Source organism: Aethalodelphis obliquidens, unplaced genomic scaffold, assembly GCF_003676395.1.
Source record: "Aethalodelphis obliquidens isolate GAN/ISIS:26980383/991018 unplaced genomic scaffold, ASM367639v1 scaffold10, whole genome shotgun sequence".
NCBI lineage: Eukaryota > Metazoa > Chordata > Mammalia > Artiodactyla > Delphinidae > Aethalodelphis > Aethalodelphis obliquidens.
The window spans coordinates 24,948,594-24,972,580 of NW_020837954.1; the positions used below are offsets into that span (position 1 = coordinate 24,948,594).

The 23,987-nt window shown below is 40.4% G+C and overlaps 3 protein-coding genes across 7 annotated transcripts in view; 1 reads left to right on the forward strand and 2 right to left on the reverse strand.

The window, feature by feature from the left end:
* Positions 1-939, reverse strand: part of L2HGDH (L-2-hydroxyglutarate dehydrogenase) — a 51,119-nt gene extending 50,180 nt beyond the window's left edge. For 2 of the 3 annotated variants that reach the window (XM_027111180.1, XM_027111181.1), the window contains exon 1: positions 421-939. In XM_027111180.1, coding sequence (XP_026966981.1) covers positions 421-869 — 449 coding nt within the window. In that variant the 5' untranslated portion in view covers positions 870-939. The remainder of the gene's footprint in view (positions 1-420) is intronic. The other variant, XM_027111179.1, reaches the window with a different exon arrangement.
* DMAC2L (distal membrane arm assembly component 2 like) lies at positions 704-11,876 on the forward strand. Of its 2 annotated transcripts, XM_027111187.1 has the most exons (6): positions 779-794; positions 876-967; positions 6,514-6,625; positions 7,927-8,135; positions 8,728-8,899; positions 10,682-11,876. In XM_027111187.1, the coding sequence occupies exons 3-6, from the start codon at positions 6,519-6,521 to the stop codon at positions 10,794-10,796; spliced, it is 603 nt and encodes a 200-aa protein (XP_026966988.1). In that variant the 5' UTR covers positions 779-794; positions 876-967; positions 6,514-6,518; the 3' UTR covers positions 10,797-11,876. The 2 variants fall into 2 exon arrangements, with proteins under 2 accessions (XP_026966989.1, XP_026966988.1); XM_027111188.1 differs by lacking the exon at positions 876-967 and having other exon boundaries at positions 704-794.
* Positions 11,877-23,987, reverse strand: part of CDKL1 (cyclin dependent kinase like 1) — a 63,070-nt gene continuing 50,959 nt past the window's right edge. For both annotated transcript variants that reach the window (XM_027111182.1, XM_027111184.1), the window contains exons 7-10: positions 21,429-21,511; positions 17,758-17,814; positions 16,452-16,607; positions 11,877-14,040 (exon numbers count right to left, since the gene is read on the reverse strand). In XM_027111182.1, coding sequence (XP_026966983.1) covers positions 13,933-14,040; positions 16,452-16,607; positions 17,758-17,814; positions 21,429-21,511 — 404 coding nt within the window. In that variant the 3' untranslated portion in view covers positions 11,877-13,932. The remainder of the gene's footprint in view (positions 14,041-16,451; positions 16,608-17,757; positions 17,815-21,428; positions 21,512-23,987) is intronic.

The window sequence follows — 23,987 nt, forward strand, 5'->3', positions numbered from 1 at the left end:
AACATCAGGAAGGCCAGCGAATAAACAGCATATTTGATTGCTTACAGTGTGTTAGGTCCTTTAATCCTCAAAACGACCACTTAACGCGAAAGACTAGGATCCTATTCACAACTGAGCTTTTAAGGAGCTTAACTAACCCGCCCAGAGTTGAATAGGAAGTGGTGGGGTGGTATTCAGAGCCAGAACTGTTCTTGACCTCTACCCAACACTGCCTTTCTTATTCTTTTCCTCTCGCCCACAAACCTACAGATGATCCAAGCAGGTAGCTCCTGGCACCATAGGTTGGAGCCCGGGATTCACAGGATCCCGACCCTCTCCCACGCCGAGGACAGGAAAGTAGCGCAAGGGCAGAGGTCCAGCACGAGGCACCTCTGAGAGAAGCAGCGCAGACCGCGGGGAGTCGGGCCAGCGGCTACTCACCTGGTGCTGGCTCTGCGGCCACCTTGGCACAACAGCCAGGGCTTCCCCGGCGCGGGCGCGCACGCCGCGGAGAAGCCCCCGGGAAACCCCCCGCGGGCCAGTCCGCAGACACTGCCTAGGTAACGTAGCGCTGGCACCATCGCCTGCGCCTCCTCCCCTGCCTCAAGCCCCAGGAGCCGGCCCTTGAGCCCTACTCTGCCCAGGTCCAGGCGCTCTCTAGCCCCGCCCCCAGGCAGAGGCCAATGAGGGGCGCTCTTTCGCCCCACGTGAGAGCAGCCGCCAGTGGCCAATGGACTCGCGCGGCGGAGGGCGAAGGGCAAGCCGGCGCCGCCGTAGACGCTGGGGACGCTAGCTTGCTCCCTCCTTTTGACGCTGTGAGTAGAGGAGCTAGGCCCCGGGTGGGGCGGGTCTAGGGTGGTGGTTAGCCTCTGCCCTTTCCCTTCTCCCATCGCTAGGCTGACTGAAAATCTGGCCCACCGAGTCGGGCGTCCTCGATCTTCACCGCCGAGCGGACTCGGGGCCGCGGAAGAAAGTCGGGATGATTATGGTGAAAACTGTCGTTTGGGCAAGCCCAGCGGCCTCCCTTCCTCCCGCCAGGCCCCGCCCCTCTCGACCCCGCCCCGCGTCACTCGAGGCTCCGCCCCTCTCAACCCCGCCCCCCTCAGCCCCGCCCCGCGTCGCTCGAGGCTCCTTTCAGGGCACCGCGATCTCCAACCCGGCTCCCACCCAGTGGAGTGGCCACTGGAGGGGCGCTCGCTGTCCAGCCCTAGCCCTCTCCGGACGGAGGCTCTGTCATGGCAACGCCTGATAGCCTGCAGTCTTCTGGACTTCCATATATGTGGCTCCTGACGTGCCATTCATTCATTTGTTGGTCCTGTAAATATTGAGCACCTAAATGAACCAGACGTCTCGGTCTCTGACATCATTTAGCAATCTATTTCCTTTTTTAAAAAATCCTGGACCGAGATATACTTTTAAATATGCTGTGCGGGCCTGGGAACAGCGACTCACCTGTGCAGGTCACTTCACCCCTGTTTATCTGTAAAATGAGGGAAGTGGACCATGTAATGTATGAAAAACCTGTGTTAAATTACGTGATCCTTTATCACCATGCCTAACTAACATTTATCACCATGTTTAACTAACATTTGTTCTCTCTGCTTGATGGAAGTTTTTTAATTTTTAGGGTCAGGACAGCTGAACAAAAATAGAATCATTTAACTTTATTGCTGGAAGGACTTATTCTTGCCTGTGTGAATTTGGCTCCAGTTATTAGTCGGGTAGCTTGGGGAAGTCACTTCACCTCTTTGCCTCAGACCCTTCTCTGTGAACTAGGAGTAATAGCAGGATCTCCTTCATGTGGATTACACGAGATAAGGCTCATCAGATGTTAGCCCAGTAAAGTGCTCGATAAAATGATGGCTTTTATTATGTTTATATTGGTTTTATCACCTGGACAGTTGTACATATTTTCTTTATTTGCGAAAATAATGTGGAATGTTGCCTGCTTGTTCATCACAAATGAAAAAATAAGAAATGGTTATTTTTTTAGTTCAACTTTTTAGTTTTAAGCTAATCGTAGATTCCCATGCAGTTGTAAGAAACAGTAGAGATCCTGTGTACCCTTTACCCGTCTTCCCCAATGGTAACATCTTGTAAAAGAATAGAACAATAACTCAACCAGGAAATTGACATTGACACAGCCCATGGATCTTATTGAGATAACTGCAGTTTTACCTTTGTGCATGTATTTAGGTCTGTATAGTTTTTATCACATGTGCAGGTTTTGTTTTGTTTTGTTTGGCCGCGCCGTCGGGCTTTTGGGATCTTAGTGCCCCGACCAGGGATTGAACCCCAGCCCTTGTCAGTGAGAGCTTAGAGTCCTAACCACTGAACCACCAGGGAATTCCCCATGTGTAGATTCTTGTATCCACCACAGGCAAGCTACAGCACAGTTCCATCACCACCAGGATCCCTCGGTTGTCCTTTTATAACTACACTTCTCTCCTGCAGGGCACCCTCTTCCCCGTTCTAGTCTCCCTTTCTAAAATTTTGTCATGCCGAGAATGTTACATAAGCAGAATTATACAGTATGTAATTTTCTGGAATTGACTTTTTCACTCAGCATAATCCCTTGAGATCCATCCAAATTGTTGCATGTATTGATAGTTCATTCTAATTGCTGAGAAGTATTTCATGGTATGGATGTACCACAGCATGTTTAACCATTCACCCATTGAAGGACATCTGAGTTACTTTTAGTTTTTAGCTATTTCAAATAAAGCTGCTATGAAAATTAGTGTACAGCTTTTTGTGCGAGCCTGTTTTTGTTTTTCTGGGATAAATGCCTAAGAGTCCAATTTCTGGGTCATATGATAAGCACATGTTTACTTTTGTAAGAAACTGCCAAAGTGTTTTCCAAAGTGGCTGCACCATTTTACATTCCCACCAGCAATGTTGAGTGATCCAGTTCAGTTCCTCTTCAGTGTCACCAACTTTTGGTACTATCACTATTTTTTATTTTAACCGTTGCATGGGATGTAGTTGATTTGTTACTAGGTTGAGTACAGAATTATACAGTTCTAGGGTCTGTGGTCAGGCTTTCATGGGTCAGCCCAGAATAGTGACTTTTTTACTACTCTGTGATTTTGAGCACGTGCTTCTGAGTTTAGCAAAGTGAAAGAACTCAAAATACACATGCTCTTTTTGTAAAATTTTCTCTGCTTACCTACTCCCCTAGGCTTGACTGTACATTAATTTGTTTCATTTAGATAATCTCACATCAAGAGCTCACCTTACATTCATTCACCCTGTAATGTCTTTGGCTAGAGACATTTGTGTTCTAGCCACCACCCTCCTCAGCTAAGAATTCGTGTTCATCTTCCATCTAGGTCAGAACCTATGTGAAATTAGTTCAATGAGTGTCAAGCAATATTAGCCTAAGAGTGGCTTTTGGAAACTTTGCTTCTCATTCCTAAGCAATTGCTCTGCTGTTCTATTTCACTAGACTCTAGACACCTCAGGAATAAGAATTGGCATCAATAATGGATGAATTTGCAGTGAAGTGGGGTTATAATTTGGGGAGTAAAAATGCCCCAGTTCTGACATCACCCACCCCTCTCTTCACACTTTTACTGCCCTCAAGAACGAGTTGGCTAGTTCAGTCTTTTTGACCACTAAAATAGCCAACGTTTTGAATAGCCCACCTAAGTAATTATGTCTCATATGTAAAAAAAGAACTTCCATTTTTTTTAAAAAAACTTGTTTATATGCAAATTGGGGGACTCTCCATATCCTATTTTGAGTCACACATTAGAGGTCTGGTCTTCTCTAAGTCGTGAACATATAGCAACTTTTAGAAACATCTGTTACAAACTTATGGCTCTAAGCTGTGTTATGATAGTAAGAAGAATTTTTAAAATAATTTTAATTCCTAAATTATTTATCACAGCGGTAATTTAGTAGTGGTTATTTTTTAACTTGCATTTCACTTGTTTAATTTATTAAAGCTAAATTCATCAACTTACCACCAGAGGTCTCCTCTTTCCCTCTAGAAAGCATTCTCAGAGGTAGCTGCTTGAATTCATCTGAAATTCCTAATATCAATTAACAAAGTAGCAGTTGAGAATGCAAAAACCTACCAATTAGTTTTTTTAATTTATTGCTAAATAAAAACTTAATTTTCATGTTTAAATTATTTTAAATATAATATCTAATGTTTTTAGAGATCATAAGCTGAAGTAAATTTGGTTTAATCTTTCCCTTAAGCAGAAATACAAGGTGGGCCAAAATGAATCAAGTGAAAGTACTTCAATTTTCACAAACCTCTCTAATTTACCCACTTAATGAGTTTCCTTGGTTTCTGCATGAAAATGTATCACCCATTGAAGATTATTAATTGCCAAATATTTATTAAACTTGCATTAGGGAATGGTGCTGTGCTAGGTGCTAAGAAAAATGGAAATGAGTAATATGTGATTCTTGCTCTTTCTTTTGCCCTTCATACTTTTCTTTTTTCTGCCTAACTGGAAACTCTTAATCATCCTTTGAGACCCATCTCAGAAGACACCTCTAGTATGAAGCCTATCCCTCACTCCCTTCTCTAAGCTCTCACAGAACATGTCCATACCTCCATTAAGACATCGTGTTGCATGTTATTCATTTGTTTATATGTCATCTATACATATATGGTATATATACTACACATTCTATGAGGACAGGAACCATGTTTTTCTCGGTCTCTCTCCTGTGTTGTTTTGTTTTGCTTCTGTCTTGCCATTGAATCTCTTGCACTAAGTATAGCAGACATTCAATATTTATTGCATGAATGAATGGATGGATGGAGATGGCATTTGAGTAAAGTCTTGAGGCTGGGGAAGATTTCCATAGGATTCTGGGGGGCGGGGAGGGATGGTAAATGGAGGGAACAGCCTGAGTTGAAGCTGGAAAGCCCAGATTTGTAAACAAGGTTGGCAGCCAAAGGAGTTACTGAGATGGGCACAGGTGGAGAGAGATTTAACCAAAAGCTGGAAAGGGCTGAGAATGTGGGAGGAAGTAGCAGGGGGAGAAGTTTGCAGTAATGAAGGCAGAGTGATGATGGAGAAGGGATAAAGAGGCTAGTAGATGGCCCCAGGGTTCTGTCCTCAGACCTCAGCTCTCTTTGTTTTACAACCCAACATCCTTGGGCACTTCCTCAGCTCTAAGGTAGTTCCCACTCAGGCCTCTTTCTAGTCCTCTTCTTTTTCCTGAGTTCTAGAACCATCCAATGACTGAGGAAAGAGCCCTGGACTAATAAGAGAGAAAACTAGGTTCCAGTTTCAGCACTGCTAACAATTAACCATGAAACATTGGACAGGTCCCTTTAAACACATGCATTTATTAATACCCCACCTTGTTCCAGAAAGGATTTAGGGTGTCAGCAAGTTACTTATTATCAGGGCTTAAGTTTCCTCATCTCTAAATGACCCTCAATCTTGATGCTGCTGTCTTAATATTCCTGAAGCATAGTTCTAACCATGCCAGTGCTCTGTGCTAAAGTCTCAATGATTCCTAGCCACCTGCAGAAGACAAACTTTCTGGCTGATCATGGGAGACCCTTCCCGATGTGACTGTGTACATTGTCTCCCTCCTCTTCTCATGACCCCCATGTGCTGTGCCAACTGAACTACAACATGCCTTAAAGGTTCCTGCCTCAGCTTATCACCTGACCTACAATTTCCTGGCATCTTTGTCTATTGAAATCCTTGTGTGTCTTTAACTCGTTTGAGGTCTTTTCCAGGTTCTATCATTTATTTTAACTACCTGGTAACTTGTTTTAGCTCACTCCACCCTGCATTAAATTGTCAGCTCTTCAAAGGCAGAGACCATGTTTCATTTATCTTTGTTTTCTCCCCACCTGGCACACTATCAGAGAAACTTGAATTGAGATAAATCAGGTTGAGACCCAATTCCAAAATCGCCTTTTCAACTCATAGTTATGGGTTTTTACAGCTGGAAATCATCTGAGCAAATAATCTCATTTTACAAATGAGAAAACCAAGGGTCAGAGAGGTGAAGTTACTTGCCCAGTCTTTCCCAGCTGCCCTGTACAGCTCTTGCTTTGCACTGTTCTGGGGACACTACTTGCAGCCTTGTGATAGGAAGATCTGTTTCCACGACTCCTCTCCTTTTCTGGACGTAAGTGTCTTAATCTTGACACATTGCTCCTTAGGTGATTTTAGTTTGTCATTTTGGTACTGGAAATGTAGATTGGGACTGGAGCTGGTTTCAGTAAATTTGTAGATGCACTGCCTGCATGGACACCAGGTGGCACCACTGCAGGCTGACTCCAATTGAGGAGTGAACAAGTAGAAAGAACAATGTCCAAGCTGGAAGGAACCATAGAGACCATTCAATTCAGCCTCTCATTTTTGCAGCAAAAGCAACCAAAAAACAGACAGGAGTAACTTGCTTAATAACTATTGAGTGGCAAGTGAGTCATCAGCTTTATCAGCACAAGAGCACTGACTCTGAAGTTGTAAAGTCAGTTGCCGTATGTATGGGACTCTGATTCCCAGCTGATGATCTAATATGAATACTGTTTTATGTGTCTAGATCAAATGATGCTGTTTGGAAAAATTTCCCAGCAGTTCTGTGGCTTAAAGAAACTCCCAAGGTCACGTGACTCCCGATACTTCTGGGGCTGGTTGAATGCAGTGTTTAATAAGTAAGTTTAACTAAAGTGAAGAAACGTGGGAATTGTTACAGCTTGATGAGTTCCCAGTAGCTAATTTGGTTATTTCTTGTGTTTCAAATGTTTTTCGTGTCGTGCATGCAGTACGATCCTAACTTTCTTTTAAAGCAAATAAAACATACAAGCACTGAATAAAGATCAGAAAAATAGATTACAGACTATTAACTGTCTGGGTTACAGGACTTAAGTGATTCTTATTCATCCTTTCAATGCCTTTCAAGTTTTCTGAAATGAACATTTATTACTTTTGTAATCAGAAAAGCTCAGTAAATGTAATTTTAGAATATTTTATTCTATGGCTTCTTAAGGGATGTAGTTAACCTTTTGAATACTATCAAGGGAAATCAAGGTTTTAAAAAGTTGGTTGGGGGACTTCCCTGGTGGTGCAGTGGTTAAGAATCTGCCTGCTAATGAAGGGGACACGGGTTCGAGCCCTGGTCCGGGAAGATCCCACATGCCACGGAGCAACTAAGCCCGTGTGCCACAACTACTGAGCCTGCGCTCTAGAGCCCGCAAGCCACAACTACTGAGCCCACATGCCACAACTACTGAAGCCCACACACCCAGAGCCTGTGCTCCGCAACAAAGAGAAGCCACCGCAATGAGAAGCCTGCACACCACAATGAAGAGTAGCCCCCGCTCGCCGCAACTAGAGAAAGCCCGCATACAGCAACGAAGACCCAACACAGCCAAAAATAAATATATAAATTTATTTTAAAAAATAAAATAAAATAAATAAAAAGTTGGTGGCATGCTTAGAAATATCATTTTGAAACTGGCAAAACTAACCTCCTTGTTGCTTAATATAGCATTAATACCACTAACTAGAGAAAAGGGCATATGTTAAAATTAATGAATATCACTTAATGACATTCATTTGAACAAAGGTTCAAAATTATTCCCTTTTTAATCTTTTGTCATTAATAAAAATGATAACCAAGTGTAGTCATTCATTCAAAACATAGATACTGAGTACCTCCTGGTGTGAAGCTATTGTGCTACATACGAATCAATGAAGACTCAATGTCTGCCTGATAAACTCACATAAGAATAACATGCCTTGACAGAGTTCACTTGAAAACAAAAACAAAAGCAAAAAAGGTAGCAGGTAGAGCCATCGAATGTTTTCTTTACATGGATTTCACTAATATATTATCTCCCTCCTCATCATGTGAAGTGAAAAGTGGTTGCTATTCTGTATTTACTTTGGTGAACATAGTTAAGAAGCTAGTGACTACAGTAAAAGCTACCGGCTTTTGTTCTCTTGCCAACAGAGTGGATCATGAACGCATCCGGGATGTTGGCCCTGACAGGGCAGCGTCCGAGTGGCTGCTGCGCTGTGGGGCTCTGGTGCGCTACCACGGCCAGGAGAGGTGGCAGAAGGACTACAACCACCTCCCAACAGGCCCTCTGGACAAATACAAGATTCAGGCAATTGATGCCACTGATTCTTGTATCATGAGCATTGGATTTGATCACATGGGTAACTCCCCTATCATTTGTTATGGGAAATGCAGGTGATTTGCAGTGACGTTTGGTTGCAGTTGACTCACTATTATAGTCATAGGTGTGTCCTTTTTTGCCTTTTTCAGTCCAATCCAGCTTGTTTCTTCCTGCGTATGATATTTATTTTTAAATTAAATAGAGGTTACAAATACCTTCCTCTCCTTTCTCCCTGCACTAAGCTTGTCTCTACATGCCTTTATTCTGTGCTTTATTGACTTAAAATTCAAGGCCTTGTTTGTCAAATTTTCTTTGTCAAACTTCTGTCATTGAGAAACGCTCACGAATGTAGAAATAATTATATCCACACAGCTTCTGCTTGTGTGGGCATTTCTTTCCTCCAGTGCATTGGGCATCTGACTGCAGAATGGCCCTGTCCATCAGCACAACCTGTATAGTGAATACCTTGTATGGTTAATAGGGTGACTAATCGTTACTGTTTTCCTGGGGCTAAGAGGTTTCCTAGGACTTAGGACTTTCAATCCTAAAACTAGAACAATTCTGGGCAAACTAGGATAGTTGATCATCTTAATGGTAAAGCAGGTTCTTAAACTGTACTTTTTTTCCCCCAGAAGGCCTACAGCATGTTGAAAAAATAAGGCTATGCAAGTGTCACTATATTGAGGATGACTGCTTGGAGAGACTTAGTCAACTTGAAAATTTACAAAAAAGCATGTTGGAAATGGAAATAATTTCATGTGGGAATGTCACAGACAAAGGTGTCATTGCTTTGCATCATTTAAGGTAGGTGGTCAGTGCCAAAATGGAAACTTGATAATGTTAAGGTGAATAATCGGAATTTAAAACAGTTGAGAGGTGGTCTCTTTTTTTCAATTCTGAAAAATATAATTTATGAAAATGACTTAACTGTCAGCTATAATATTTTAAAAGTTTAAATTATCACCCTTAATATGTTATGGTTGTATTGCATTTTTTAGGGAGCATCTTTTTAAAAAATTGACCTACATAAAGCACCTAGCAGGGTTCCTAATACAGAAAGCTTTCAATAAGCACTAGCTATTATACTTCCTCCCTATTTTTAATTTCCCCTATGTTCTGCCAGTAACCTCAGCACCACAGAAGTCTGAGAAATCTTAAACATTAGAACCAAAAGTACTAGATTGTTTATCTCTTACATTAGTTGAGGCTTTAAAGCTTCACCTTTTAATACACACTTGGTTCCTTTAAGAACTTTCCCAATTTCTTTTCCTTCCTAGGTTAAGATTCATATTTTTAAAATTCAATTTACCTAAACTAAGAACAAAAACATGAAACCGTTCACCCATTTCTCCCACTCCCCACCCTGTGCCTTTGGCAACCACCAATCTGTTCTATGTATCTATGAGCTTGCTTATTTATTTATTTTTAGCTTCCACATATAAGACATCATACAATATTTGTTTTTCTCTGACTTATTTCACTAAGCATAACGCCCTCAAGGTCCATCCAAGTTGTTGCCAAAGCAGAATTTCATTTTTTTATGGCTGAATACTACATCATTGTATACATATACCACATTTTCTTTACCTAATCCATCAACGGACGCTTAGGTTGTTTCTGTATCTTGACTATTGTAAATAATGCTGCAATGAACATGGGGGTACAGATACCTTTTCGAGTTAGTGTTTTTGTTTTCTTCAGGTAAATACTGAAAAGTAGAATTGCTGGATCATATGGTAGTTCTGTTTTTAATTTTTTGAGGAACCTCCATGCTGTTTTACATATGACTGCACCAATTTACAGTCCCACCAACAGTGCACAAGGACTCCCTTTTCTCTACATCCTCACCAACACTTATTTCTAGTCTTTTTGATAATGGCCATTCTAACAACAGTGTGAGGTGATATCTCATAGTGGTTTTGATTTGCATTTCCCTGATAATGATGTAGAGTATCTTTTCATGTACCTGTTCTCCATCTGTATGTCTTCTTTGGAAAAATGTCTATTCAGATATTTTGCCCACTTTAAAAATTGGATTGTTTGGGGGTTTTCCTATTGAGTCATATGAGTTCTTTATACATTTTGGATGTTAGTTCCTTATCAGATATATGATTTGCAAATATTTTCTCCCATTCAGTAGGTTGCCTTTTCATTTTGTTGATGGTTTCCTTTGCTGTATATAAGATTTTCAATTTGATTGAAACAAGTCCCACTTGTTTATTTTTGCTTTAGTTGTTTTTGCTTTTAGTGTCAGATGCAAAAAATCATCACCATGAGTGATGTCATATTTTATATTTAACATACAAAGGAGTTCTATGCCATAATATACATAAAATGTTTGGAAGAATTCAGCAGCATTATTGATGTAATTCAGAACAACTAAACTGTCCAAGGTCTGGCTTAGTGCCTAGCATGAATTTCATTTGAAGTAGTACTCTAAGACTACCGTTCTAAAAGTCATTTTGAAAGTGTAGGATGATATGAACACATTCTGTGTGTAGCTTTTTTAAGTCAATAAAGCAAGTTTATTTTTAATGCTATGAGTAAAGGCCAAATTAAATTAACTTTAAAAAATTTCTCTTCCAGAAACCTCAAGTATTTGTTTTTAAGTGATCTTCCTGGCATAAAAGAAAAAGAAAAAATTGTCCAAGTCTTTAAAACATCACTGCCTTCTCTGGAACTAAAATTAGACTTGAAGTAAAATAGTAATATTCAGTAAGTGTCTTATTTCAATATAAAGTATCATGTGCAATTGTTGATCCTAAACAGCAACAAATATTACATAAACATCAACAGAACTATAAGAATGTTATACCACAACATTCTAGCAGAGTCCATCATGTAGAAAATAAACATTCAGATGTGATTCACTAAAGTTACTAAGTTAGAAGTGAGAATTTAGGTACATTAAATCATTTTAAGAAAAATGCAAACCAGGTACCATTTTAATTCTTATATATTCCTTATTTTATATCAATCCTATATAAATATCTCTTGATGTAGATACTTAAGAGTTCTTTAAAATGATTTAAATGTACAACACAGATATTCTTTATTTTTAACAGTAATTTGTTACATTTTACTTTAAAGTTTTTGAAGCATGTTACTATAAATATACAATTATGAAAAACTGAAAGCTAAATTTCAGATTCACTGATGGAGTCAATTATGCAAAGTAGTCAGACGTTGCTGGGGCATTCATATTGCTTCCCAGGATTCGCATGCATTTGTCATGATCCTGCATTCCTGTGCTCTTTATACCATACATCCTTTCTCTGAATGAACAGTTTCTGGCTAATTTGTCTATTTTGTAGGCTTAGTCTAGTGTCTTATTAAAACTAGACATAAATACCTGGCTGGATTTAAATAGCTTTGCTGATTGCAATAGAACAGAGGAAACAATGATGAAGGCCAGCAGAGCTATACTTACTTTCTGCTTAAATTAAAAAACTGCTTCAAACAGAAAAATTTAACATGTCAGTTAGAAACTAATTTGTATTCCCTCATATATGTTGGATAGTACTTCCCATGAGCTCAAGGGACATCATAAGAAGTATAAGCACTAAATTCACTTTACATCTAGAAAGCAGTGATAAAGAATATCATAAATAGGTATAAACAGATCTTTATTTTTATCTGCTTCAAATGGTCCTGATTCTATTATTGTTGTTTATATGCCAACTTGTTTGTGGATTTCTGTATGTTTGGTTTGAATATTAATCTGTTGAATATAACCTTGACTGGAGTTAATTTTAAAATAAACACTTTCTGTGATGCAGCATTAAAGTAGAAAAATGAATTTTAGTTGTGTTAGGAACCAGCTTATGTAGATAGCACATACCATAAATGATGTACTGTTTACTAACATAATTGCCACTGTCATTTTAAAACTCAGAAAATAGTAAATAAAAAAATGATGAGGATGTAGAACAGTCTCATGTGAAACAGTGGTGATTCCATGCTGAAGAAAAGATCACAGATATGGTTAAATTAAGTATAAGCATATATTTAATAGAACTCATTAGAAACAAATGACCACTTCTATCTCAGCCTTGTTTGATTACTATGTGATGAAGCAACTGATTGACCACAGGTTAGTCTGGAGCTACTTTTCTACTCTGAATGGTATTCCTTAAAACTACTGAATAAATTAGGGAGTTACAGTCATCTGCCCCGTCAGGTACACAGTTGGGGGTAAGGAAAAAAGGAAAAACACAAAATGTAAACTATTAGCAGAAGCTGGATGTCCTTCTTTGTCATTTGAATCAAGTCTACATAACAAGAAGTAGATTATACTGTGACTAGTATTTAACCTGCTATCAGCTCTATGCAAGAAGCTACATACATTAGGAAGCCTCAGGATATCACTAAACTGGCTGGGGTAGCCAAAATTATTGAACAGATGCCAGAATTTGGTGGATTACTTAACAGTAAGTGAATAAGGTCAAATGCTCTCATGAAGAAAATTAACATAGCAGTAAACTGAGAATGCAGAAGAAAGGTTTTGAAGATACAGTAAAATACATCTTCAAAAACCGTGGCTGAGGACTGCTAGGAAATAGCAGCACATCAATCAAAAATGGGGTTGAGCAATAAGAAGCAGACATCATCTTCATATTGCCCTTGTGTCCAGGGGACAAGGATGAAAAAGCTTTTTGAATAGGAGCAATAGGCCAAATCAAAGCTAGTTATATATTGTCATTTTAAGTATCACTGTACAAAGCTAGGAATTCTCAATAATATCATTTTGGTCTATTTTCTTATTAGTTAACTTTTAGTTGTTAGGTTGGTATATACACACACATATATATGTGTGTGCACTACAGATATACACACATACACAGTAAAAAGATATTTCAGGGAAAACATCAGCTTATAACCTTATGTCTTTTATGACCCAAGTAAAAGCTCATAAGCAGTTTCTTCCAAAACCCAGATCACTATAGTCCTGCCAGTATCTCTGTCTCCAAGTCTGAGGCTGAGCTGGAGAGAATGAAGTACTAATTACTTTCAGGCTGGCAGGCCCAGTTCCTGTGAAGCCTGTGGATCTTGTTCTACCCCTGGGTCAGCTGCCAAGCTTCATGCCATTGTTTGCAAGGGGAATTGGGTGAACAAGTGTAGATGGATTATAGTAAATCCATCTTGCCTGCAAAAATGACTAAGATGCATCCTTTACTAAAGGTAAAGACCAAAGTATATGTAAGAAATGTCTATAAACATATCATTAAATATATAAGCATGTAAATTATAGTCTTTTATGATAATCCATATGATTTTAAATATTTTAAACATCTCATATATTCAAAAAAGTTTCAATATATAAAAATCAAGAGCTAGAGCAAGCAGGAAATGGAATTTTAAACATTTTGGTTTCAAGAACCTTAACTCTCCTTAAATACGATGAGAAAATCTGAAAAGGCAGGAGATAGGACTCAAAGCAACAGAGATCCAAAGAAACATATATGGGCATTCTGTAATCCATTTTTTCACTTGTTGCATATGGTGCAATTGAAGCATAAATTTTTTTATCTCTAATTTTGCTGGAGGTATGGGCGAGTGCAGTAGATAGTTTATATTCTGTCCATAAGCTCAGCTACTTAGATACAACAAAAATAAAAGTGAAAATCCAAAGAAGTTTTTCCTTTCTGTTCTGGACACCATCGTCAAGCATGGAACACTGCCTCTGGAATTTCCCTTCACGTCTTGCCAAGTGGCCTCCCCCAGTTAGTTATGTTTTCTCCTGATGTTTTTTTCAACACTGTGATTGCTTTCAATCAAATATATGTTTTATTCAAATTAATGATCAATTCTTTTTTTGTTATCCATCTCCAAGCTCTTTAAATGTTTGGAAAATGGTAGTTAAGTTTCTTGGTGTTATAGTAGTACTTCTTGTTATCCAAAGCTGGGAGGACGTTGCTGCTAGTCAGCTGAGGTAGGTACTGCAACTGAAAATATGAAACACAGAATTACGTTCAATGCCGTACACTTTTTTCATTATTGCTAACACATCCAAAAGAGGTAAACAAACAACTTTTCCAGCACAGAAATACTTTTTCTGCACAGAATCCAGGATCTGAGAAAGGACAAAATGTTTAAATTTGGTCTCTGCTCAGGGGTGGAATTGAAGGATGTGGAGCTCACCCCCTCCCATAAATTTGGTCTCTGCTTTTTCTTTTCAATATTTATTTTCTATTATAAAGCAAAACATGCACATTAAAGGCAATTTAGAGAATATGAAAAAGAAAGGAAAATGTACATGTTAACATTACTGGGAAAAAGCATAGATTCGTGGGGGTTAAGAGCTTGCTGGGACCTTAGGGATCATTTAAGCCAGTATCTTGTCTTGTAGTGAAGAAAACTGATGTCTGGAGCACTCAGGTGATTTGCCCACCTACTACCTTAGTTAAAAAGGCAAAACTGCTCCTTTCATGCTGCCAGAAAATGTTTGAATTTATCGTCAATGTCAAATGAAAGTAAGGGAACACATTTTTTTTTGTACAGTACTATATGGCCTTAGGTATCTGAAAAACAAGTACTTTTAAATCAAACAATTGTGACCTACAAGCAACACACAAATTAGTTGGGTTCCCCTAGTCTTTCAAGTAAAAATATTTCCATCAAGACCCTCTTTTTTTTTTTTTAACTGGTGCCTATTTCAGTAGCATTTATGGGCAGGTGGCTCATCCTGAGGTTCTAGTCACAACTCTGCTACAAGTCTCACTTTCTGCCATTGACAATCCACTTTAAGTTTTTTTTTTTTTTTTTTTTGGCTGCGTTGAATCTGTTGCTGCGTGCGGGCTTTCTCTAGTTGCGGTGAGCGGGGGCTACTCTTCGTGGTGGTGCACGGGCTTCTCGTTGCGGTGGCTTCTCTTGTCGCGGAGCATGGGCTCTAGGCACATGGGCTTCAGTAGTTGTGGCACAGGGGCTCAGTAGTTGTGGCGCACGGGCTCTAGAGCACAGGCTCAGTTGTTGTGCATGGGCTTAGTTGCTCTGAGGCATGTGGGATCTTCCCGGACCAGCGCTCTAACCCATGTCCCCTGCATTGGCAGGCAGATTCTTAACCTCTGCGCCACCAGGGAAGTCCCACTTTTTTTTTTTTTTTTTTCGGTACGCGAGCCTCTCACTGTTGTGGCCTCTCCCGTTGCGGAGCACAGGCTCCGGACGCGCAGGCTCAGCAGCCATGGCTCACGGGACCAGCCGCTCCGTGGCATGTGCGATCCTCCCGGACCTGGGCACGAACCCGTGTCCCCTGCATCGGCAGGTGGACTCTCAACCACTGTGCCACCAGGGAAGCCCTAAGTCCCACTTTTTAAAGTTTTAATTCCAGTTTCTTTAAAAGAAGGGATGAGGTTTTCTAAAATCCCCTGTAATTCAAGGGTTCTAAGATTCTTGAACACAAAGAAACAGCAAGATAAGGGGTAACTCTGAGGGGAAAGTCTATTTCCAGTCTGTTTTGCATTAAAAACATTCTTAATTTCATAACTCTGGTCTTTTAGGGCCCTGGGTTTCATGCTGTACCTGTTCATAATGGACTGTCCACCCTCTTCTCTCCTCCAAACCTCACAAACACCACCCAGGTGCGACTCAGCATACTGGGCAGAGGAGGCTGCAAAGGGAAAGACTAAGACAAGATAATCTATAGCTTAAGGGGTACCTGAGCAGATCCGGAAGCAACCAGGAGCAGCCAGCTCATCTTAATTGTGGTTCCAACTACAGTCCCTCCTAAATTATTACAGCTTTTGGCTTATGACAAGACACTTAATGTAAGGCCATTCTGCCACTTTACACCAGTCACAATTCTCCACAGGCTCCCAGTGTGCAGCTTGGATGCTGTGATCTGGTTAAATGCACTGTTCTGCTGCTCCCACTGAAAGCACTCATCACCACATTTACACTAGCCAACTCTGATGATTAATGGATCAGGGAGGAAAACAGTTCCTTTTTTAGATAAACCTGGAATGTCAATCAATACTGAAGGTAAACATGATGACAGAGAGCTAACCGGGATAAATTTGATTTCGTTTTCCAAAGCATAAGAAGCACGCTTCTTGTCCCTGGCTGGGATCTGTGCTCATGCACACCAAAAGCCCTGGCCCCTGGCTGGCAGCAGGAAGCTGCTGGGCAAGGTCACCTTTAGGATTCTGGGAGAAGGGACCTTAGCAGGCAGATGTCTTTGGGACCCTGGTTGGTAGAGCTTGTGACCTGTGTGTCCTCATGCAGGGATAAAGGTGCTGGAGCTGCAAGCCACAATTGCCACCTCAAGTATAGATTGAGACTCTCTGCACCAGGTGGAAGGTATGAGCTCATTTGAAATTACAACCTTGGATGCTTCTGTAAAGCAGTGCCCCATCTTTACCCGCGGCAGGTGCTTTCGGCTCTGTCTTAGGGTCTTCCCTGTTGATTTCTCATGCTCTTTTGCCAAATCCCCTATTTCTCTGATGCTGTCAAAATATGGATGCCCCAACAGCTGCTCACATGTCAGTCTCTCGGCAGGATTCATGTGGAGACAGCCCTGAAAGAACAGAAAATACCCTCTCCTTACTTCTTTAAAATTGCATTAACTTATTGAAGTCATTTTTTTCTTCTTTGAAAGATTAAACTCTTCAGTTGGGAACAAAAGGGGGGAATACTTTTGTTCCTTCCACAATCATTCATGGGTAACCACATAATGAATTAATAAATAGTTTCTAGGAATAGTAACAAAAAAAATCATTTTCTCCACCTTGTTCTGTTCCTGAGGCATTTGGCGCTCTGCCCTGAGGGAGTAGGATACGATTTTTGAGTTCACCTCAGTGTCTCACCAGAATAATCCACCTAACCCATTTGGTTCCTTGCCTGTACTTAGTAAAAACTAGTTTTTTATTTAAAAAAATCACACATGGTAAAAATAAAATTTATACAGCATGTAGCAGAGTCTCTTCAGCACTCTAGTTCTTCCATTCTCCCTTCTAAAATCAGTTATTTTAAGTATATTCTTCCAGAAATAGTCCACGCATTACAAATATCTATGTGTTTGTAAGGAAGGAGAGGCATAATATACATCTCTTTATGTTACATCATTCTTAACTATTTGCTTTGCCAGTAAATAGGCCAGAGGGCTCATACTTGGATAGATTAAATCTCACAATTACATACCCCAAGGAACTGTCTCATTTTTTAAAATTATAAATGCATCAGTAAATGTTTTAAATACTTTTTGAAATGGGTGGGACATTGTCTGTAACTTGCAAACATTTTAATTGGTACCTCATTTTACATAAGGGCTATTATATTTCTGAAAATGTGTACATAAATCAAGTTTTAAAATCAAAACCTATTTCCAATATACTAGGGAGTTGGCTATTTAAAAGAATCCTATGGCTAAACATTTTTTTGAAGAAAAGGATCCTTTTGTAAAACAAACCACCCCAATCTTAAATTTCTATTTTGTGTTAATTTAGATTTCAAATACAGTTTAAGTTTATTTACAGTGAAAAATACTTTCAGATGTTTTCACTGTTATGTGACCCATTTTTAAAAATGGAAAATATGTATACTTTTCAAAGGAGAAGAAGAATTCTAAAAGGAACACTTTTCAATCCATGGATTGACATACATCATTCAGATTCCCTAGTGATACAGCTGCCGTGTACTTCCAGGTCTGTTGGAAGCCATGATTTTACCTTTAAGAGCCCCAGGGCAGGATAAGAGATGTTTGGAAATTTTAATTCAAGTGGTTCCTGTTAAAGAAAAGAAAACAGGGATTTTATTTACAGCATATATTCAAATATAAGGTTACCCCAGATTGAATTTCTTTTGAGTGAGAGAAGCATCTTCCTGGCACCTTCTTCGCCTCTTCCACTCTCTGCCCACCCCACCTCCCTGTGTCTGTTTCATAAGCTCCTTCTTTCCCCACCTCCAAATTGTTTTATAAGCTCCTTCTCTCCCCACCTCCAAATTGCTTTTCCAAATTTTCTTCCTAACCATTAACCCCCTTCACTTCCTGAAGAACTGATGCAGGTAGCAAATTGTGAGGGAATACTAAGGAGAGAAAAAAAACCCAAAACACTCGTCAAGCAATTGTTATTTCCTTTTTTTCTGCCTCAACTTATATAACTTGCCTTGCCTTAGAATAATTTTTGGCATTTATCTTGGCATTTATAGAAAGGGGCTCTGATTATTGCACTTATTGACATTTACATAAAGGGAGCTACAAAATAGATTTTTTTCCCGACCCAGAAAATGTTTCTTGGTTTTCTGGAATAAACACTGTTCTCTCATCCCACAAGAGCCTGCTGTTTCCCTGATCATCCTACTGTTTAAAGAGTCTCCCGAGCAGACAATTCATCAATCTCCCTTTGGCCCTTTAAGGCTATTTTGCTCCAGTCACAGGCAGGAGACAATCAGGAATAATAAACTCTATAAAGTAGAAGCAATGCCTATGTCAGGCAGACAGGCCAGTTAAAGAGATATACAGCTGATAAAGAGGCTGAAGAGGAGGGGAGCTGAGAAATTAAGAGCTAGCCAAGCGGAGTCAAATAAATGACCAGGTGTGTTGTGTGTTTAAAGATGGCAGTTCCCTGGTGCTGCCATCAAGATTAAGAGCACAGTGTTACTTGGGACAGGGGAACCAGCCAACAACAACCAATTCCTGAGTGTGCAGTTATTCATCACTAATAAGAGATAGGAAACTCCAAAACTGAGCTCTTAAGACCAACAGGGGAAAAAAAAAATCCTAAAGCGGATTTGTATCAGCCTTTGAGAGCGGCCCTCTCCACCCCCATAGCTAAACTATTTCTCTTGCTATTTCTGTGTGTTGAATCTGAGCACCTCTGGGGATTGCCTTGACATTGCTGACATTGAGCCCTGCTGTCTCAGCAAGGACGCCTGGGACGAGGCCGGCTGGTTGGCTGTGATAGGATGGGCCCATCCCGCCTGCTTAGCCGGTTTCCCTGCCCCAGAAGCAAGCAGGCCTCTCTGGGGCAGGGTTGCTGACCCGCAGAGGGACTGGGGCACAGATGTTCAACCAGCACAGCCCCCCCACTTCTTCCTGTGTTTCTGTCAACAGGAAATCCCCTGCAGCACAACCTCTGGGAAACCATAGGAAGCCTTTTACACTGATGAAACTGATGAAACCTGGGTTGTTTCGGAGGCTTCCCCGGTAGAAAAGCGAACAGGAAATCGCTAAGGGATATTTAGCGTGAAACTGGGAACGTCCAGGTCACAAGGGAGCCGGCTGGGTCACCTCCCATATGCCAGGTGTCATTCCTGCTTCTGCGGCCCCGCAGGCTCCCAGCTGCCCCACTTTTCCTATTCCTAGCGCTGCAGGAGCAGGGGTGGCGGGGAAGTGGGAGGTGGGAGACTTCACTGCAGGACAGGCCAAGAGGTTGGGAGAACAGACAGCTCCAGTGGAACTGGATGGACCTTCCATCTGGAAACTGAGTAATGGAGAAGGGTTAGTTTCAGTTTGAAAGTACCTTCCTTAGGCAGTAGGAACTCAGGATCTCACAGACCTTAACTGTGCTCAGAAATGTTTTTGAGTATAATACAGGCTCATTAGAAGACTTCTGAAAATATTAAAAAACCATGAAGAAAGAAACAAATCATCCCACCACAAAGAGACATTCACTGTTAATATTTTGGTATATATCTTTGCAGCCATTTATTTCACTAACGTAAAAATCTTTGCCTGATTTTCCAGAGGTTGTCATATTATTTTATATTTATACATGTAAATGTATGTTTTATTAAATATTTATACATGTAAATGTGTATGTTTATTAAATATTTATTAATTTTATGTCAAATTATATATACTGTTTTGTAACTTTCTTTTTCATTTAGCAATATGTTGCAGACATTTTTTTAGGTGATTACATATGAATCTATTTTTATTAGCTATGTGGTACTTCTATTGTAAGGACATACAATAACTTATTTAATTAATTCCCCACTGATGGAACACTAAAGGAAATGATTTCTATTAAAGAATGTCATGAGAAATGCAAATCGAAACTACAATGAGTTATCACCTCACACATCAGAAAATCTACAAACAATAAATGCTGGAGAGGATGTGGAGAAAAGGGAACCCTCTTGCACTGTTGGTGGGAATGTAAACTGATAGAGCCACTATGGAGAACGGTATGAAGGTTCCTTAAAAAACTAAAAATAGAATTACCCTATGACACAGCAATCCCACTTCTGGGCATATACCCTGAGACAACACAATTCAAAACGACACATGCACCCCAATGTTCATTGCAGCTCAATTTACAATAGCCAGGTCACTGAAGCAACCTGAATGTCCATCAACAGATGACAGGATAAAGAAGATGTGGTATATATATATGATGGAATATTATTCAGCCATAAAAAGGAATGAAACTGGGTCATTTGTAGAGATGTGGATGGACCTAGAGACTGTCATACAGAGTGAAGTAAGTCAGAAAGAGAAAAACAAATATCGTATATTAACGCATATATGTGGAATCTAGAAAAATGGTACAGGTGAACCGATTTGCAAGGTAGAAACAGAGACAGAGATGTAGAGAACAAACGTATGGACACCAAGGGGGAAAAGGGGTGGTGGTGGGATGAACTGGGAGACTGGGATTGACACATATACACTAATATGTATAAAATGAGAACCTGCTGTATAGCACAGGGAACTCCACTTTGCTGTACAGTAGACACTAACACAACACTGTAAACCAACTATACCCCAATTAAAAAAAAGAATGTCATATCTTTATGCTTTTGTCTAATAGTTTCATTGGAATAAATTCTTGAAAGTGGGTTAGGATATGCATGTTTTAAATTTTCTTCAATTTTTGAAAAATAAGTGTTTTCCACACATTGGCCATAGGGGACAGGTATGAGAGTAAGGCTGGCCAAGCCAGTTCATCACCGTTTTCCCCCAGTCTGGGAGTGAAAGCACAGTAGAGTAGGGGGTTAGGACAATGCTGGATTTTCCCTGGATGAGTCATTGTCTAAAAGTTAATTGGCTCTGAGCTTCATAGCTTCCACTGCTGAAAATGATGAAGGACAGGTGAGGCTGGGGCAGGTAGCTCTGCATTCCTGTCCAAGATGTTGGCTAAGCTCTATCAGCAATCTGTAACTTAGCACTGAAGGCCATGATCTTGCTAGTCAATTTGTCCCAGTTTTCTTTTTTCCTCTTAGACTGATCTTCCATTGCCAAGTGGACCATGGGGCTCAGGCTGGTGCATAACTACCAAAACCTAGTTAGCCTGCAACTCCTCATGTACATTCATCGAGTGAGAATGATCCCCCTTAAACACCCTGGTAACCTTAGCTCTGACATGCAGAGCTCTTTCCAAAGTGGGTCACTCACCATATCTTCAGGGTCTGGAATTTTCACCCCACTGAAGTACTGATTTGTGCTAAATACTTGATGGTGCCTAGGAATGAGGTCTCCTTTGGACAAGAAGAAAGAGAAAGGTAAAATTAGATAGGTTGTATATATTACAAAATACTGAGTATAGCTCCCTGAAATTAACATGATATTATAAATCAACTATACATCAATAAAAATTTTAAAAAAACAAAACCAAAAAAAACCCACAAAAAATAAATAAATAGAAAATAAAGTCTTTTTCATCCTCTCAAAGAAAATTAGATCAGTTAGCAAGCACTGCTCTATGGTTTCCTTCCACTGGTGCTATGTTGGTCAGTGCCTATACCTACAAAGGCTGCAATTTGTTTTTCCAATCAGAGGGAGAGGCACTGAGGGAACTTTCAACAAACTGTGCCGAGACCCACAGTGGGTGGAGTACTGTGTTAGGCACAGAGGAGGCATGAACGGAAACTAAAGGCTGCAACGTTCTTGCCCCTCAAAGGCTCACAAAATGTTTGAGGAGTCCAAACCAAACAACTCAGAAGCGTGTGCGTGCACACACACATACACACACTAACAAATAATGGCTTTTTTTAAATAGCAAAAGTATGCTGGAGAGGGTGTGGAGAAAAGGGAACCCTCTTGCACTGCTGGTGGGAATGTGAATTGGTTCAGCCACTACGGAGAACAGTATGGAGGTTCCTTAAAAAACTACAAATAGAACTATCATACGACCCAGCAATCCCACTACTGGGCATGTACCCTGAGAAAACCATAATTCAAAAAGATACATGCACCCCAATGTGCACTGCAGCACTATTTACGATAGCCAGGACATGGAAGCAACCTAAATGCCCATCAACAGGCGAATGGATAAAGAAGATGTGGTACATGTATACAATGGAATATTATTCAGCCATAAAAAGGAAGGAAATTGGGTCATTTGTATAGACATGGATGGACCTAGAGACTGTAATACAGAGTGAAAGAAAGAGAAAAACAAATATCGTATATTAATGCATATTTGTGGAATCTAGAAAAATGGTACAGATGAACCATTTGCAGAGCAGAAATAGAGACACAGATGTAACAAACGTATGGACACCAAGGGGAGGAAGCGGCGGGGGGTGGTGGTGGTGGTGGTATGAATTGGGAGATTGGGATTGACATGTATACACCAATATGTATAAAACAGATAAGTAATAAGAACCTGCTGCATAAAAAATAAATTAAATTTAAAAAATTAGCAAAAGTGCAACAACCACAAATCAAAATCATATTCACTGAATACTGATGGGTCGAGATAAAAGTGTATTGGCCTAGCGCTTAGAACACGTAGCAAGCACTCAATAAATATCTGAGAAAGGAAGGGTTAGGGTTAGGAAAGGAGCACAGAAAGGGAAGGAGGGAGGGAGGAAACAAAGCATGAAAGATCTAGCTAGAAGGAATACGTTTCCAAATTGGAACCACCTTTACTTGTTTTACCAAATAGCAATCACTTGGAAATCCCACTTTATGTACTGTCTAGAAGCACTAAAGATGTGAAAGTAACAAAACAAAAGGAGCATTTCCATATTCTGCGGGATTATGTGAGGCTCACCTGCCCACATTTCAGCCAAATAAGCTAAAATCACCCTCATGTAAAATTCCAGGGATATGACATCTGAAGAGGAATTTTGTTCAGAGAACAGATGGAGATGCTCAGAAGGGCACCCCTGGCACACGCAGGCCCACTTCCCAGAGCAGAGTGAACAGTGAAAGCCTGACAGCCAGGGCCCTGGAAACGCTGCTATTGGACTGGGCTGGAGTTCCAACCTCAGGGTATCAAGTTGGCTAAATTTACCAGTTTGTCTCAGAACTTTACCTTTCACTGAAATCCAAAAACTGCTGTCCTTGCCCATTTTGGACGAGCAGACAAAATATGCTCTCTAATGCCTTGTCCCAGGTCTCAGTGAGCTTCCTTTCCTCATGAGCACATTGTCTGTACCTTAATAACCTTCTTCCACCGGAGAGCTGGGGGGTAGGACATGGACATAGTGCCCAAAAATCACTGGGAAAACACAGTGCCCCTGGCAGGGCTCCAAGGTGACTTACATGTCACTCAGCAAAAGCTACCAGCAAATACTTACTGCCTACTGTGTGCAGATGTTGGTGGAGGATAAATAGAAATAAAAGACAGGATCTCAGCCTCAGGCAGCTTACAGCACCTTTGGAATGATGCAAACACAAGACACAAGTACAAGACAAGACATGGCAACAGCAGATGCTACATGAGTTTCAAGGGAAAAAAGTTTGCTTCAAACTGGGAGTCATAGCTCAACTCCCTGACTTCTGAAGGGATCAATGACTGCTCACAGATCTGTTCATCTGTCCCTTCCTTCCCCCTCTTCTCCTCCCCCCTATTCCCCAAGAGTAGAAACAAAGGAAAGGACTTTGGGGGTGGGAAAGTAAAACAAGAAGGGTGACATAAGAAGAACCAGGCTTTCTTCCCGACACTTAGAAGGTTGAGCATCTTCTAAATAGCATCTGAATAATCCGAACTAGCCTGACAGGCTG

Excerpts from the sequence above, each read along its gene's own strand:
- DMAC2L (XM_027111188.1), top strand. The coding sequence starts at position 6,519 with ATGATGCTGTTTGGAAAAATTTCCCAGCAGTTCTGTGGCTTAAAGAAA. Across the intron at positions 6,626-7,926 it reads TTGAATGCAGTGTTTAATAA|AGTGGATCATGAACGCATCC; the intron begins GTAAGTTTAACT and ends TCTTGCCAACAG. Across the intron at positions 8,900-10,681 it reads ATTGCTTTGCATCATTTAAG|AAACCTCAAGTATTTGTTTT; the intron begins GTAGGTGGTCAG and ends TTTCTCTTCCAG.